Here is an 18278-nt window from a genome sequence, read left to right as displayed (position 1 = left end):
CCCCCTCTACCTGCTCAACTAATGCAAGGATGTGTTCCCCCTCATCAACATCACCATTTGTCTCATGGGGTGACTCTTCATCCTCTGCATCTCCTTCTACCCCATCTTCTGTATCTTCTTCAGTTTGCCCATCGGTAATCTCCAGACCTTCCTCACCTCTAACTTCCCCACCTCTGACTTCTTCTTGCAACTAACTCCTAGACCCAATTTTCTGGAACACTTCAACAAACAATATCAGTGGTAAACCGCACTCAGTACAAGCATTTACATAGGCCCTGCAGTTCTTGGTTCCTTGGCATCAACTCCCAAAATATTATGTCAGTTCGAAACCTCACTACAGCCCTAACAGATAGCTCAACTTGATCTTTATCAAGATTGAAAGCCTTAAATAGCTAGTTGCATATTGATGCCCAAGTCCTCAGTCTTCCTCTTGGTACTTGTTTGCAGAACAGCTGAAATTCAGACAAATCTACCCCTTCTGAACCATATCTAACCTCCTCCAGACCATAGAACACTGGAAAAAATAAACTTTCCGACATGCCTGGCAATATACATGAATTGATATTATTACTAAATGCTATTAATTTAACTAACTCCAATAACACTTACATTTTCAACAACTATATAAAGATCTAACTCGTGCATTGCAAATAATAATAATTTTAGAGTTATCTAAATATATCAACAAATTAATTTTACTTTACCCTATCAATATACACGACATGACATCAAGAGAGATCATTACTAAAATTACTAGATTTAACTAAACCTAATCACACCTATATTCTGATAAACTATATAAAGATATACATGACATGAACAAAAATTATTACTAAATGTAATAATTTGAACTAACTCTAAACACACCTACGTTCTGAATAACTATATAAAATATAACTCGTACATTGCTAATAATATTAATCTTAAATTTATCTAAATAAATCAACAAACTAATTTTACTATAACTGAAATAACTAAGCGAAATTCACTATACCAACAAACTAATATTTGTCTATGTCTCATAGGAACACCTACATTTCATCTAATACTTAACACTACACCATTTATATAGCATATCAACTACTACATCTACCAACTACGGTTAAGCTAAACTGCGAGATTTCAAATAATACCTCAAGCGAAGCGAAGATCTGGCAGAGCTTCGCTTCAATCTCCACCCTACTTTCTTCCTCTCCTCTCCTCTCATCCTTCCCTTTCTTCCTCTTCTCCTCTCTCCCTTTCTTCCTCTTTTCTCCCAGTTCGTCTCTTCTCTCCCTTTCTCTCGGTTGCTCCGGTCCCGAATGGCAAGCGCGCGTGCCCCAGCCCCAGCCGCTCCGCGGCTTTTAAAGGTGGGCCGCCTACCACTAAATCAGGCGGCGGTAACTTCCCGCTCCCGCCATTTGAATCGGCAGCGTGTTGTTACCGCCGTCCCATCCGGTGGTAACTCCCTGGTCCACGACCGCCAACAATCCATGTGCCGCTCGCCGTTTCAGACGGCAGTAAGTGGTTCCTGGCGCTGACGTGGTGCACCGGCACATCTACCGCCATTTCATTCGGTGGTAACTTCTCTCACCGCCGGTTGAAACGGCAGTAGCCGTTTGATCTGGCGGCAAGATCCATTTCTGCAAATTTCTGGGTCGGCTATTTATTCCTGCAAAATTGTAAAAGAAAAAAATAAAAAAATTCCCTATATGGAAACTCAAATATTTCAACGCAGCAGTCGGCGTCGTTGACGTGTGTGCTGTGCAACGCCGCCTCAAGGCCCAACAACGATGGCAGCATAGACGTCTCAACGCCGTTGGGGGGCCTGCCCACAGCCCAAGACGATGTTGCCAAGACCTGGGCCGTTATTAAGTCCTAGAGAGATATCTTAATGGCGCTTTGTTTTAGAACTTTTTTTTAGTGCCACATCGCCATCCAAACCCGACGGCGACGGGGTCATAACGTCTCACCGGGATGGTGGTGTCACCACGAGGCAACCGTGGTTAGCAATCATCTCAATGTACTGTCGTTCACTCTCATTCAATTGCTTGTATAGGCGCATAAACTCGAGCACACTACATGCTGTGCCCTAAGCTTTTTTTTTAATTTTTTTATCGTCTGCTTCTTTGACTAATTGATGCATATTTTTGCTAAATTTTTCCAAATTTAAATCTCAGAATTGCAATTTTAGCTAAATTCGGCTCAAATTTGACTTTAAGTCAAATTTCTTTCTTTTTTCACCAACATTATTACCACTTCTCATTGGCATCGTTAGGGTGTCATTTAACAGAGGTGTTACAATTTCCCCTACATTGACCTGTAGGGCAGAATAGTCATAAGTTGACCAGTTCCGCGGGATAGGATCATCATCATCTTCATCCGATGAGTCATCATCCATTGCACCATTGGCCTCTTCTCCTTCCCTCTCCACCTGCTCAACTAACCCAAGGATGTCTTCCCCCTCATCAGCCTCCCCATTTGACTCACGTGTTGCAACATCATCCTCTCCATCTCCTTCTTTTGCCCCATCTTCATTATCTTCTTCATTTTACCCATTAGTACTCTCCCAACCTTTCTCGGTTCTAACTTCAGCACCTCCCACTTCTTCTTCCATATGACTGCTAGACTCAACCTTCCTGAACACTTCAACAAATAATATGAGCGGTAAACCGTGCTTAGTGCAACTATTTACATAGGCCCGGTAGTTCTGGGTTCCTTCAAGCGGCATCATCTCCACTTGATCTCTATTAAGATTGAAAGCCTTAAATAGCCGGTTGCATATTAAAGCCCAAGTCCTCTCTCTTGCTCTTGGTAAATTCTTGCAGAATGACTAAAATTCAGACAAATCTACCCCTTCTGAACCATATCTAACCTCCCCGACTATAGAACACTTGAAAAAAATAAACTTTCCGACATGCCTGTCAATATACACGACACGAACAGTGGAAATTACTCTCATGTACTTAATTTAAGTAACTCCAACAACATCTACATTTCAACACACGGTAGAAAGATCTAACTCGAACATTGCCAATAATAACAACTTTAGAGTTATCCAAAATTATGAACAAATTTATTTTATTTTACCCGATCAATATACATGACATTACCATAGGCAATTACTAAATATTACTAAATTTAACTAACCCTAAACATTCGGTCAATATACACGACATGAACAAAAATTATAACTAAATCTAATAATTTAAACTACACCTAAAACATCTACATTCTGAATACCTATACAAAATATAACCCTTTCATTGCGAATAATATTCATCTTAAATTTATCTAAATAAATCAGCAAACTAATTTTACTATAACCTAAATACCTAAACTAAATCCACTACCGACTAACCTATATTTTTCTATCTCATATCAACATCTAGATTTCATCTACTAATTAACACTACATTATTTCTATAGCTACTACATCAACTACTACATCTATCTACTACCAGCTAACCAAAACTAGGAGATTAGTAAAAATACCCCAAATGAAGCGAAGAACCGGGCTTGAATGTCCCCTTCCCTTCCCTCCCCTCCTCCCTTCCTTTCTTTCTCTTCTCCTTCCTTCCTTCTTCTCTCTCGGAGCCTCCCTCCCTTCCTCTTCTCTCGCAAGCGTGCAGGTAGGGGCGATTCTGGGTGTCAGTGAAAGAATGGCGTGCGACATGTGCCCAGGGGGGGCTATCACCACCTAATTTGGCGATAGCTTTCCTGCTCCCACCAGATCAAATGCTGGGGCCTGCCAGCTCCTCCGGCGGCAACCGGATACCGCTGTTGCATTCGGCAGTACCAGCCTCATCCCCCGCGCCGCTGCAAACCGTGTGCGGCCCGCTAGATCAAAGGGCGGTAAGTGGATTTTCATGCTGATGTGGTGGATGCGGGAAGCTACTGCCGGATGAGGCAGTGGCATCTGGTTACCGCCGTTTGATCCGGTGGCAGAGGTCTATTTCTGCAAATTTTTCGACCGACTATTTATTTCTGCAAAATCATAAAATAATATAAAAATAAAAAATTTGCAGCAGAGACGTCTCAACGCCATTGGGGGGCCTACCCACAGCCCAAGACGATGTTGCCAAGACCTGGGCCGCTATTAAGTCCTAGAGAGATATCTTAATGTTGGGCCAGATCAAGGCTGCGCTTTGTTTTAGAACTTTTTTTTAGTGCCACATCGCCATCCAAACCCGACGGCGACGGGGTCATAAGGTCTCACCGGGATGGTTGTGTCACCGCGAGGCAACCGTGGTTAGCAATCATCTCAATGATTATGGAAATTTGGTTGCCCTATAACTACAGTACCGTCGTTCACTGTCATTCAATTGCTTGTATAGGCGCATAAACTCGAGCACACTACATGCTGTGCCCTAAGCTTTTTTTTTAATTTTTTTATCGTCTGCTTCTTTGACTAATTGATGCATGTCACCGTTGATTGATCTTGATTATTCTGAATTTTACTCTCCCTCTGCTTTGTTATATACCCCGTTAACCTAATATCACCAACTCAATCACCAACCCCTTGGACCTTTTTTTGCATGCATTTTGAATGAACATGACGATGGATCGACCGGAGGGAGGAACAAATTCTGGTCCATGTGTCGGCTTTGTTGTCCCTGCTACTGCTAGTCTCTTTTGATGGCTCCTCGGCCGCACTGCTCACGTTGACGACGGAGATGCGTGGCACATCACCATCACCTACGACTATATCCTCCGGGACGCAGCGGCAGCATGCAAGAGGGAGGCACGCGGCCGCGGCTCAACACAGTGTCAAATTTTTTAGCTTTAACTATCATCAATAACTAATATCTAAACATGCCTATAAAATATGGTTGATTCTATTAGATCCATCATAAAAAAACAATTTTATAACATACAACATTTGCTAATAACTGTAGTAATGCGTACTTTTGTAAAAATTAGTTGTCAAATTTTTTTATCTTGTCGACCTTATTGAGGCCCTAAACAGCTAGCTTATAGTCGTCATAAATATGTGCAGTAAAGCTAACGAGAAACCAATGCAATCTGAGGTATGGTCGCACAAATTGTTCCATTTCAAGCTTTATTACATCGACCAGTTTTAGGCCCTGTTTGGGAAGGGCGTGTTAAAATTTAACAGGGTGTTAAACTTTAACACCCTCAAATAAAGGTGTTAAACTTTAGTATCTTGAGGTGTTTGGATGATCTGTTAAAATTTAACACCTTAGGTTGTAATTGACAACTTTACCCCTCATTACTCCTCTCAATGGCAGCCAAATACCCCTTCTTCCTTCTTCTCCTTCCTCCTCCTTCCTTCTTCCTCCTTTCCTGCGCCTGCCGCCTCCGGCCCCACCCCTGCTCGGTCCACGCCGTGCCCGGCGCCAACGTCGGCGTCGGCGCTGCCGGCCGCCCCGTCGGCCCCTCCCCTGCGCATGCCGCCTCCGGCCCCGCCCCGCCGCCGGCGTCCCCTACCGCGGCGCTAGCGGCCGCGCCCGCCCGAGCCCCCAACGCCACCACCGCGCCCGCCCGAGCCCCCACCGCCACCACCTGCGCCGCCCGCCGGTCCCCACACCACCGGATCGGCCTCGCCCGCGCCCGCACCCGCCGGCCGCGCCAGCCGCCGCCCACGCGAGGCCGCCCGCGCTGGCCGCCGCCTGCCGCCCGCGCGAGCCCGCCGCGTGCTGCCCAGCGTGGCATCCCGACGCAGGAGCGGCGCGGACCGGCGGTGGCGCGCGATGGGCGGACCAGCGGCGGCGCGACGGGCGGACTGGCGGCGGTGCGCGACGTGCGGATCGGGGAAGGAAGATGGGGGCAGTGGAGGAGAGAGAAGAGGAGAGAGAGGGGGGCAACCAGGGAATAAGTGGGGAGGGGGACCACTTTTAACACCTTTAGCACATTTTAACACCCCCTCCATGTGTTTATGAAAAGAGGGGTGTTAAATTTTAACACTTCATCTTTAACACTTGTGTTTGGCAACCAAAAGTGTTAAAATCTGTTAAAAAGGGGGTGTTAAACTTTAACACCCCCTTCCCAAACAGGCCCTTAATTGAAATAGATGGAGAGATGATTTTAACCCTCGATCAACATATGAAAAACCTAACCTAAGCTAAAATAAGACACTAAATCCCCTAAGTGCCTAAATCAGGGTGCCGGAGATGGATGCGCGACCTAGCTAGGTAGCACCGCTGCTTCATCAATTGGATTGGGGAGCGAAGAAGATCTCCGAGTCGAGCCTCTTGGAGCGGAACAGCTTCTCCATCTCTGGAGAGGTGTTGAACGACGTCTCCAGCACCGCTGGCGAGATCGCCTTCCACACCGACGTCTTCCCGGCCAAGTGGCTAAAGATCGGGCTGCACAAGCACAAGACACACCGTGTTCATTTCATTTCATTTCATTGGCTAATCGATCTAGATATATGCATGCAATGAATCAGGAAATTAAGGAAGAAAAACAATTACTTGGGGGTTGTGATGATGGAGAACCACTCCATGCCGGTCTCATCGGCAATCTTGGAGACGACGAAGAACCTTGGCACGATGAAGAGGCACCCTCCCTCGGCGCGGGTCTCGAGCACGCGCGTGCCGTCGATGCCGACGACCTGGACGCGGCCGCTGCCGCGCACGATGTAGGTGACCTGGTACGCCGAGTCGCAGGAGAACCCCGGCGAGCACATGGAGTGGGCGTCGATCCTGACCAGGTCGGCGCCGAGCCCGACCTCCTTCACCAGCGGCAGGTTGCCGGTGTTGAGCACGACGACGCGGCCGCCGCCCTTGATGTCGACGTCGAGCGGCGCCTCGAGGCAGTTGAGCACCATGCCCTCCCTGTCCTTCTCGCAGGGCTCGGGCATCTTGTGGCCGTCCTTGACCATGACGATGCCGGCGCCGGGCTGGGTGGAGACGAGCTTCGCGGCGGCGTCCTGCGGGAGGTCCCAGGCGCGGCCGACGAACTCGGTGGAGAAGCCGGTGAAGATGCCCGCGGCCCCCGTGAGCTGGAGGTTGGTAAACTGGCCCGCACGGTGGCCCTTGGAGGTGTCGCCGAGGAAGAGCACGACGAGGTCGCCGGCGGCGGCGTGCGCGTTGTGCCACCAGGTCACGACGCCGAAGGGAAGCGCCAGCGCGTCGCCCTCCTTAACCGGGATCACCTTCTCCTTCGTCGCCTCCGGGAGGACCACGCCGCACGTGCCCTTGCCTGCATGTACATACAAAATGAATTATCTGATGATCTGATCCATGTTCCATGGATGTAGATTGGGAGTAGTTCGAAAAAAAGTGGAGCGTGGATGCTTGCCTTGGAGGACGTAGGCGACCTTGGCGGAGTCGGAGTAGCTGGGCAGGGCGAGGCCACCGGCGGCGAGGGAGATCTTGGCGGCGCCGATGGAGGCGGCGCCGAGCATGGGCAGGTCGGCGGGGGACCAGTCGTAGTAGGCGCCACCGTCGCCGCCGTAGGCCTTGTTGGGCTTCTTGGGGCTGAGGTCCATGGACATGACCTCCGCGGTGGACGTGTGCACCATCTCGATCGCTGCTTGGAAGGGATCGAGCTTGGCGGATTGAGAGGACGACGAGGATGTGCTGCTGTTGGAGCAGTGCGAGATGGAGGAGGGGATGCGAGGTGTCGCCCTATTTATAGCTAGCGGATTACTTCGTGTCGCGGCGGATAACTTAACAAACCTTATCCCTCCCTCTTAGTTGATGATCCCGTTCGTTTTCACGGCTGGATAATGGCTATCCTCGAGAGCCTACTAGCTGTTTGATCTGGATTTACCTGCGAACTTAACTGATCTCGGAGATTCCTCTCATGCACACGATCTACTGGTCTAGCGCATGCACAATTGCACATGCAAAATAAGGAAAAAAATGTTCGATCCCTCTTAAAATAAATATAGTGGTGCATACCACCGGTTATGCTCCTGTGGGGGCTATACTTTTCATAAGGTTCAAAAACCCATACCAAATTTAACTCTATTGTTTTAAAAAGATTAATGTTAAAAATGTGGAATACATATCTACTTTGATAACAGTTCTAAAGACGTCTCCTCTATTGTTCCAGGTCTATAAATTCTCTCTCAGATATAAAAAACGTGTGCTTAAATTTAGCCAAACACCTCAATTTTTCTTGAATTTGAAAATTCGTAAATGAAATTTCATTAACCGACAAATTGCAAGTTTTTTTTATTTTGAGTTTATTACAATATTTAGTGTCATTATAATTTAAACTAACTTAATATATCATACTTACTCTTTCGCAAAAAGTAACCCTACCTCACTTACCCTTTGCGTTAAAATTTATAATGGCTTAAATGAGCCTATAAGCCATCCCTGAAAAAAATGTTCGATCCCTTTCAAAATATAAATACTTGTCACTTTATGCTCCTCTGTGGGCTATACTTGTCACTTGAATCCACTGTTTTTTTTTCTTTTTTTAGGGTAAGCTAAGGGCGCATTTGGCAGCGCTCTACACCAGCTCCGCTGCGCTCCTCTCCCCGCTCCCATCTGCTCTGACTCCCAAAAAACCCGTTTGGTACTGATTCTCCATTGGCTCCAGCTCCAGCTAGATGGAATCCAGGCACTTGTCAGTTGCCGCCTCAGACCCCCTTCCCTCGCAAGCTGCTGCTACTCCGGAGCGATATCAGCATGGCTGCTGGAGTGGGCCGACGGTGCCTACTTTGTGAGGAGGCCGCTCGGGCGCCGGAGAAGGCCGACAATGCGTGCTGCTCGAGTGTGAGGAAGGCACGATCATCGAAGAGGTGTGCCGCCACCTACCGCGTGAGTTCGAGGAGTATGTCCGGGTGCAGGAGAGGACCTCCTCACCACAAAATCCGTCACCCATGATAGCGTCCCGGGGGAGATGCATGGCCTGAATCTTGGTGGGGGAGTGCGGCACCGACAGGGATCTCGATGGGGAGAGCGGGGCCACTGACGAATCAATTCTAGACCAAGCTCCAGTGGACGGACGGGGAAGAGAGGCGGACAGGGATGAGCAAGATAGGTGAAGCGGAAGGGAATCGTGTGAGCAGGTGTTTTCCGCTCCTCCCTCGCTGTGGAATCGCTCCAATTCGATCTGGGGCAAATCGGGCAGCGGTGATACCATTTGGCAGCGCTGTGCTGATTCTCGCGTGGAGTAAAGCAGCGGGAGCGCTACCAAACACACCCTAATATACTTGTGCTCCTTGATTGCATCTCTACCATAAAGATTGAAAACAATTGAAAACCGCTAGGGCTCTTGAGCCAATGTGGGCTCCACAAAAACCGCCGTGTATTTCTTTGAGCAGCTCGCTGCCTGTTTCATAGTCAACACACCGAAGCCATGGTGTTGAGATGCCTGTTTTGTAGAGTTGCCCCTCGATGATTGCGTAGCCCTTTGCTCTTTGCTTTAGGCGTGTGCGTTCGGCCTTGTTTTGAGGTTCGAAGTGACCTCTGAGGAAAGCCATTATGCTTGCACGCCAATCGTAACGCTGGATGGCGTTGACGGTGGCTGGATCTTCTTCTTTGATTGAAGGTGAGGTTATGACTTCGTAAAATGTGTCTGGTAGGATTGGCTCACCTTCCGCTGCTGCTTTCGCAAGCTTGTCCGCGTCGTCATTTTGTGCCCTCGTATGCTTTTGGCATCAAATCCCCTGAAGTGCTTCTCCATGGCTTGGACTGCCTCAAGGTATTTGATGAGCTCTGGCTCTTTGGCCTCGCTGTCCTTTTCGATGTGATCACGGATTACCTTCGAGTCCGTTCTGATGATGAATGTTTGTTGCCCTATGGCTTTCATTTTTCTTAAGGCCAGCAGTAGTCCCTCGTACTCTATGGTGTTGTTGGTTGACTTCGCGGTTCGTGGAAAATCTAGCCTTGCTGCATACTTGATTCTGATGCCTGTTGGCGAGGTGACCACCACTGCGACGCCTGCTCCTCTGCGGCACCAGGCTCCATCACAATGGACGACCCATGGCGTTTCTAGCTGCTTTGGCTCCTGTTTAGGTGAGGTCCAATCGACGACGAAGTCAGCCAGCACTTGGGATTTTATAGCCGTGCGCCTTTCGAAGTCGATGACAAATTCTGAGAGCTCAGATGCCCATTTGGCGATACGGCTAGAAGCTTCCCTATTTGAGAAGAGATCATGAAGAGGTTGGCTGGTTACTACGACTATTTTGTGCCCCTCGAAGTAATGTCGTAGTTTCTGTGTTGCCATGATGACTGCATATGCGATTTTCTCTAGTTCAGAGTAATGTATTTTTGAGCCGCTCAGGGCCTCGGATGCGAAGTATTTTGCCTTCGATTTCTTTTTCTTGAATCAATGCAGCGCTGACGGCTCTTGCTGAGGCTAAGACGTACAGCAGCAGTGGTGATTTGGGCTCTGGTGGGAATAGCTTCGTCATGGATTGGAGGTACTCTCTGAGGTCCTTGAATGCTTTGCTTTGCTCATGTCCCCATTCAAATGTTTTGGAGCTTCGAAGTGCTTTGAAGAAAGGAAGGCTTCGCTCTGCTGCTCTCGGAATGAAATGATTTAGCGCTGCGACCCTGCTCGTGAGTCGTTGGACTTGTTGAGCGAGGTTGGCTCTGACATGTTGGTTAACGCCCTGATTTTGTCTGGGTTGGCCTCAATGCCCTTTGTCGTTACCAAGCAGCCTAGGATCTTTCCCCTTTGGACTTCGAATACACATTTCTCTAGGTTTAGCTTTAGGTTGGCTGACCTCAGGTTAGCGAATGTTTCTCTAAGGTCCATGATGTGGTCGCTTCGTTTGGCGCTTTTTATGATGATATCGTCCACGTAGGCCAGTATATTGCGCCGAAGCTGATTGTCCAGGACTGTTGCCATCATCCTTGAGAATGTTTGGCCTGCATTTTTTAGCCCCTCTGGCATACGGACGAAACAGAATGTTCCAAAGGGTGTCACAAAGCCTGTTTTGCCTTTGTCCTCTTTTTTTATTTTGATCTAGTGGTACCCTGAGAAGAGGTCAAGTAGCGAGAGCATTTCGCTGTTTGCAGCGTCATCCACTACCTTGTCAATCCTTTCAAGAGGGTAGTCGTCTTTTGGGCAGGCCTTGTTGAGGTCTGTGAAGTCTATGCACATTCTCCATTTGCCATTTTTCTTTTTAACTGGTACTGTGTTGGCTAGCCAGTCGGGATATTGGATTGGCCTGATTACGTTAGCTTCGAGGAGCCTGTCTACTTCGGCCTTTACAGCTTGGATCTTTTCGTCAGACATTTTTCTTAGTTTCTGTTTCTTTGGCCGAGCTCCTTGCCTGATGTCGAGGCTGTGCTCAATGATTTCCCTATCCACCCCCTTTAGATCACCTGCGGACCAAGCGAAGATGTCTTTGTTCTTGTTGAGGCACTCGACGAGGTCACGCTCTTCATCTGGGTTGAGGTTCGCCCCAATTGTTATGAATCTGTCTGCGATGTACCCGTCTAGGAGTACCCTCTTTGTTTCTTCGTCCACACTGATTTTTATCTTCTCTTTATCTCTCTTGGGCTCATCGTGGGCCTTTTGCTTTACTAGGCTTTCGGCTTCGTTCGATGAGGCTAGATGATGGACATTCTTTTGGCCCGGAGCTACCCCTTTTTCTATGTTCCTTGCCATTTGTTGGTCACCGTACACTGTTATAACCCCTTTGAGGGCGGGTATTTTCATGCATAGGTACAGCTATCTAATTGTTGCGTCCATTTTGGTGATAAAGCCACGGCCGAGTATTGCGTTGTAGGAGTACTGCATCTCCACCACGTCAAAGTTGATGTGTTCTGTCCTCGCATTATCACGGTCCCCAAACGAAACTGGGAGAGTAATTTTTCCCAAGGCCTTCACTGGTTTTCCACCGAAGCCGAGGAGCGCAATGTCAGTTGGGTCGAGCATGTTCATGTCAATGTTCATTTCTCTGAATGCATTTGCGAAGAGGATGTCTGCGGAGCTGCCCGTGTCTACCAGGACTTTCCCTACTGTCCAGCCTACTATCAATGCTTTGATAACCATCGCATCATTGTGCGAGGTTGTCTTGAGCTTGAAATCTTCTCCGGTAAAGGTTATGGGCATGTGTGCCCATTCTGGCTTTGTTGGGGGTCCGTCATCAATGATCACGTTGACCTCTCTGAAGTAGTTCCGCCTCTGCCTCTTGTTTTCAAACTCTAGTGAGGAGCCTCCAGTGATTGGCATTATCATTCCGAAGGTAGGCAAGGAGTTTTGGTTGTTGTTTTGTGTGCTGGGCTCCGGCTTGGGCATTATGGCTGGCATGCTTGGGGGTGGAGGTAGTGTTTCTTGGGGTTTCTGAGGCGGGTTCGAATTGGCGTGCTGCGGGATTGTTTGGCGGTACGGTTGTATATGTGGTGGAAGAGGCCAAGTCATTGGTTGCTGGAAGTTGGCGAAGCTGGGCTGGTTGTGGTAGAAGCTTGGTTGTGGGTAAAAAGGCTATGTGGTGGATTGTTTTGGGTGCTTGTGCGGCTGCCTTCGTGGCTTCTTTTGCAACTTTTCTCTCTTCCTCTTTCTTTTTAGGGCACCACTCTATATTGTGATGATTCTGATGGCCGTGGTTGACACAGTAGAATGACTTTTGTTGTCTTCCTCGACCTCGTCCTCTGCCAGAGTGGCCCCCTCTTTGTGTATTGTTATTTTGGTTTTGGCTCTGGCTTTGGCTTTGGTTTCCCTCAATGTTCATGACACGGTTTTGGCTTTGGTTTTGGTTTTGGTTTTGAGGCTTGTTGTAAGGCAAAGGTTGCCAGCTTCGGCTTTGGTTTGTTTGCCTCTCTTTGTTGCGTTCCGCCACTCTTCTGCGGTGGTCCTCGTCGGACCTGATGTATTCATCGAGTTTGCTGAAGAGGGCACTCATGGTTTTGGGCTCTTTCCTTGATAGCTTTGACGCTGTTGGGCCGGGGGTAAGGCCCGCGATGCAAGCAGATATTGCTACAGATTCCTCAATGTGCGGTGCTTGAGAACGAAGCTGGACATATCTTCTTACGTACTCTGTGAGTGGCTCCTTGTCTTTTTGTTTGCACTGAAAGAAGTCTGCCTGGGCCGTTTGGGGGTAATGGAAGTCCTGAAAATTTGGAGTGACCTTTGTCTTGAGGTCATGCCAGCTGATCACCGTGTGCGGAGGGAGCAGTGAATACCAGTTTAGTGCCGCGCCTTCGCAAGCAATTATGAAAGATTTGGCGAGGACGACATCATCTCCCCCGGCCGAAGCTACAGCGGCTTCGTAACTCATTAAGAATTGCCGTGGGTCTATGCGCCCGTTGAATTTGGGCATGGTGGTTGGCTTGTAAGTTGTTGGCCATGGTGCGGTTCGTAGCCCTATTGAGAGCGGCGATGTGGCGTCGACCACAAGGGACACCCCCGGCGAGTGGTGTTGGGTGCCTTGGCCGAAGTTGAGGCTGGGCTGGAGCTGTGCCTGATCAACAGTGGGACTTTGATAAAAATAAATTGTGGCCTGGTTTGCGTTCTCGAGTGGGCTTTCAAGCTAAGCGACTTCCTTCTGCAGTGCTTCTAGCTGCCGCCTGGCCTCGTTCAGCTTTGATAGCCTGTACGCAGCCTCCCTCTGTTGTTGCACTTGTCATGCTAACTGCTCCTTTTTTCTTTTGACTTCTTCTATCTCTCGGAGGACTGAGTCTAGCTCGTTGTCCAAGCTGGAGGGGTCAATAGCTTCGGGTGTTGCGGGCTGGTGGCCGTCAGTGCGGTTGGCAGCTTCGTTTGCCGCAGGTTGTTGGCTTTGGTGGTTGACTTCGGCAGCAGGTCTCTTGCTCATTGCTTTTGCCCTTAAGGCTTGCTCGACTCTTGCAAGACATTCGTCCTTGTCAGGAAGGACTTGATCTATGGCTTCGGGGGCAGTAGGCTGACCAGCCTCTGTCGTGTTGTCTTCTCTCTGAGTTGCGGGTCTCCTTTTCCGTTGTGGTGGCATCGTGGGCTGTTTAACGAGTTATGCCGCGGTGGGCCCCAGATGTTGGGACTCACCCAAACGACAGTTAGAATGCCACGACAAACGAAGATAGTAACAGCTCAAGCAAACATAATAGTGGCTATCCTACCAGTGATTAATGTCCGTCCTAAGGGGGGAGGGTTCATCTCCCTTTATAGGGTCATAAAGTTACATTTCTGCATTCCCGTTATACTCATACCCAACAACTACATCCTGAGTATATTCCGTACAGGACAGTAACTTGGCCCCTACTCAAAATATCGCTTTCATAGTGGGATTACATTTCTGACCCTCTCGCCAAGACTCTTATTACAAAATTTTCCTACTATAATGCGGTCCCAGGGCTGTCTTGATTATTTCCCTTCCCGTTCATGAGCTTCGTCGGGGCTGAGCAAGCTTCCGTAAGCTTTCCGCCTTCTTCGGTCGGAGTCAGCTAGCTTTGGCTTCTAGTCACGGAACCTCCCCGAAGTCAAATCGCCGGAGCTCCGTGGGGGCTTCAACTTTGTGAGTCCTCGCCTGTAAAATCACAGAGTGGATATCTTCGCGCTAGTTGACTTCGGTTAATTGTTAGCTTCGTAAAAGGGGAAATGGACGAGGTTAGAGACGATTAAGAGAAAGGGTTCCCACCAGCCTCGTTTAGGGTGCGTTGTGGGGCGGTCCCCAACACCTACCCACCCACCATACCCATCTCGCCCAAAATCATCCTGACTGACACTTGAACTCCCCCATCCCACTCCTAACCGCCACGCCATCTGCGCTCTCCCTCCCGCTCCCTCATCTGCACCTGCACAAGAATCCCTACCTCACCTTCCTCTCACGGGTCCACATGCATGCCGCGGTGTCCCTCCCACCTCTCCTCGACTTGTGCCACTCGTGACAATAGGAGCAGGAGGAGGTGGATCATGGACAAGGCGGTGGTGCCATGCAGTGGCGGGCCAGCGGGCTCAGCCTCCGCTCCTGCACCGACAGACGGTAATGGTGGCAAGTGACATGGTTGTGGTGTAGCGGATCAGCGGATGAGGTGGGCCACTTTCATCACGACGGGAGCTCCAATACATGCCACTTTGCTTGAGTCATGCTCGATTGCATACAGTGGCAACAAGGACGTCTGACGATGGTTCCCTCCACGGTACTGCATGCTGCTCCACCTCTGATGTGTCACGGCTTCGACCGGGTTCAGCATAGGGGGCGACGACATCAACATGGGCGAGAGGCGCAGAACCCAAGGGCTTCCTGCTCCAGTGCGCTCCCCAATCTCGCCCTATGAGCCCAGCGGCTAGTCATGTATCCATAGAAGGTGCTACCTTCAGTTTCTTCAAAATTTCCTCCCTCCAAATCTTATCCCTTTGGTGACTGGTATGTGGAAAGACCACTGCTTTTCTGCTGCACTATAGCTTCAAGAGACTAGCTTTAAGAGGAGATTGTGCCGCACTACATGCATTGGCAAATAAGTGATTTTCCAGACACAAGTCTGTACAAGAGAGGAAACATGCATAAACACGGACGAAACACACAAAAGAACACTTTGACGCATACGCAACGGTTAAGAGGTCCCACATGCCAGAGCAAATCAACCCAATCCAGCATGGGTCCACAAGGATCAGCATCGAGGAGTAAAGGATAGCCCAACAGGCAAAGGCGGTAGAGAATCGGCCCAACCCAGTGTTGGCCGAACCTTGATAGGCGGTTCCCACCCTTATCTTCCACGTGACAGTCGCCTATTGACTCAGGATGGCGGTGGGAGAAGATTCCATAGAGATACCTCCTAGGAACCGCCCTCAACCACCTATAAAAGGAGGAGGAGACCCCCCCGGACACACCATACTTGAAGCCTCTCTCCCTCTCTCTCTTGCTACTCTTGTAGGCTAGAGCTAGAGCTGAATTCTTGTAGTGCTAAGCTAGCCTTCGGGTTGGTTGGGAACATAACCTTCGGGTTGACTTTTTTCCTGTTGTACTGTTGTTGTTTCAACTCACAACTTCCATTTGTTTCCATGCACAAATTTAGAAATTATGCAATTACGACAATACATTATATAAATTGTCTAGAAGGTCGTCTTAGGATTGCGTTGAGCAAAAGGCTGACTGCAGGACTACTAATATTCTTGCCCTTAGAGGCTTAGACGGATTAGGAGATTAGTTTACCTTGAACATGGGCCATTGGGCCTACTGTAAGTCTGTAACCCGTGGAACAATTCTTGGGTCTCGAACCTAGGCGACGTTCATTTGATTGACTGGTACCACACCGCTCGGCAAAGATAGGATTTCCGTGCAGATAAGCAACCATCCTAATGGTCGCATCACCACAAGGAAGATGTGGTAAGCAATCATCTAAAAGGATTAATGATCAAGCTTGAATTCTATAGCACACTATATGTTGTGCTTAGCGTTTTTTTATTCTCCCTCACCTTGGCAGGCTTCACCATGGTATTGTGTATCGACGTTAAACTTACCATTTATTTTTCTGCTGCTTTTGAACTCTGAATTCTACTTTATGCATTTGAACACTTGGTTTGTAATAAATTAATTTGGGACCTGTAATATTGTATCTGGATTGTTGTAATCTCTAGACTTGTCATTCGTGCGAGTATGCTTTATTTTGATCCGAGACACGTGGTTGCATCGGGTGAAACCCGAAAGGCTACCATTTTAATTCGATTAAAGTGTCCATTTGCATTTGAGGCGATGTTGAGTACACTTTAGTCAAGTTAATTTGGGTGGTTCCGTCACATTGAGAAGATGCAACATGTCCTGAATTTCTGTCCTGGCGGTAGTCTGATCGCTAGATCATATGCGAAAAATAGGAAGGAAGAGGTGGAGCACCTGGCGAAAGTCATAGATGCTTTATAGCTGCTGATGAGATAAAGAATTGCCAAAGGTGATAGAAGCAAAGTAAGAAATCAATTTTCCCAAAGGGAAGGACAGGACCGATGATAGAGATGTTGCGGTTGTGTCCTAATGCCATGTTTTCTATTCTTTTCAAACTAATATTAGAATTAATGGATTTTTAGAAAAGTATAAAAAATAGTAAATGAATCAAGAAACTGTGGAATTAAGTAAAATTAAAGATCCAAGGTGCGGGCAAATAGATAGTAGAATTATGCAAAATTAACAATTGGTTCTCATGTGGCTTCAAAATAAAAAAAACCAAAGAAAGAAGTTCATCTCAAATAGATATAAATACATAATTTTTTAGTAAAGAAATACCAAGTAGATTTTATATGTAATGGTAATAGAAAAAATAAACAAAATAATCTTACAAAATACAATTTAGAGTAACTAAATGTTATATTGAGAACAGAAAAAGGATTCTATACGAATATAATATGAGAAAAAGTAAGATAGCTACTGAAGGAGAGATTTGTAGGAGTAAAAATTCAAACAAATATAACCTCCACTTTTCGTGTTTTGCTATTAAATTTCATTGTATAACCAAATTAAGAGACACTAATAACAGTTGATTAGCATGGAGTATGTAGAAGCATCATCATGAAAAGGTTATATGAAACTATATTTCATAAATTTGTTGAGGAAACTTAAAATAATGCATTGGTCAATTGTAAGATAACTATATTTTGGATAAACAATCATACAGAATGAAACATCAAATCTAGCCGTGCTATTTGCACGGATCATCTTGCTAGTTCTTGGGACAGTAATGTACCAGCGTTTGTCGCTGAAATTGTAACGGGCGAATCGCCCGAAGACGTTGAGTAATAAAGTCCCAGTTTTCCTTTCAAAAAAAAGAAATTCCATCAGGAAAAAAAGAAATAATCGTAACAATCAAGGGGTGGCTATCCAACCATGTCTTGCAATAAAATATTATGCATTTGATAAAACAGGCTAATAGGTTGTGTTTGAAAAACTAGGAATTGAATATGCATCAAAGGGTGAGATTGGACTGGAAAAAACATATTATTTGGTCCCTGATCACGTAGGCGACATGAATCATGGGCAAACTTTTAGCTGACATGGATCATGGGGCCTGCAGAGAACAAAGGCGTCCTGTGCATCTTGAGAACTCCATCGATCGTCGATACGCATGTAAATATATTTTTCTGTTTGTAATTTAGTAGATAGAGTTAATTTTCTGTACAAATCATGGGATCTCATATTCCACCCCATCGCAATCCGAGGCACGGGCACTGTGCAAACATGACGAAACGATCTCGATCTTCTCGACGCGCAAGGGCAAACCAACTCGATACGGCGGCGGCGGCGGCGACGACCTACCCTCCATGGGTGTTGCTCCATCGCTCCTGCACGGCCGTGGCAACGGGCTCCTCCATCGCAGACAGGAACACCCAGGCGGCCGGACACACCACCACCGGCCTTCCCATCGCCGTCTCGATCTGCGTCGCGCCGCCGCCGGAGGGGTCGCGCGTGTGCGTCCAACATCCGGACGGCGTCCAATCCACTTCCGACGTCGTCGCGGCCC

The 18278-nt window shown here is 47.8% G+C and overlaps 2 protein-coding genes across 2 annotated transcripts; both read right to left on the bottom strand.

Annotated features, from left to right (window-relative positions):
• Nucleotides 1-5891: 5891 nt before the first annotated feature.
• LOC117833919 (11S globulin seed storage protein 2) lies at nucleotides 5892-7682 on the bottom strand. The gene is made up of 3 exons (XM_034713509.2): nucleotides 7246-7682; nucleotides 6417-7146; nucleotides 5892-6308 (listed from the first exon to the last, which is right to left on the bottom strand). Exons 1-3 carry the CDS (start codon nucleotides 7466-7468, stop codon nucleotides 6152-6154), a joined length of 1110 nt encoding a protein of 369 aa, XP_034569400.1. The 5' UTR covers nucleotides 7469-7682; the 3' UTR covers nucleotides 5892-6151.
• A 3904-nt stretch (nucleotides 7683-11586) lies between these two features.
• On the bottom strand, nucleotides 11587-12156 carry LOC140220183 (uncharacterized). The gene has a single exon (XM_072290216.1). It carries the CDS (start codon nucleotides 12154-12156, stop codon nucleotides 11587-11589), a length of 570 nt encoding a protein of 189 aa, XP_072146317.1.
• Between the last annotated feature and the right edge of the window lie 6122 nt (nucleotides 12157-18278).

The sequence above is a fragment of the Setaria viridis genome, chromosome 8, assembly GCF_005286985.2.
Source record: "Setaria viridis chromosome 8, Setaria_viridis_v4.0, whole genome shotgun sequence".
NCBI classification, from domain to species: Eukaryota; Viridiplantae; Streptophyta; class Magnoliopsida; order Poales; family Poaceae; genus Setaria; species Setaria viridis.
This window is presented reverse-complemented; position numbering and strand designations above follow the sequence as displayed.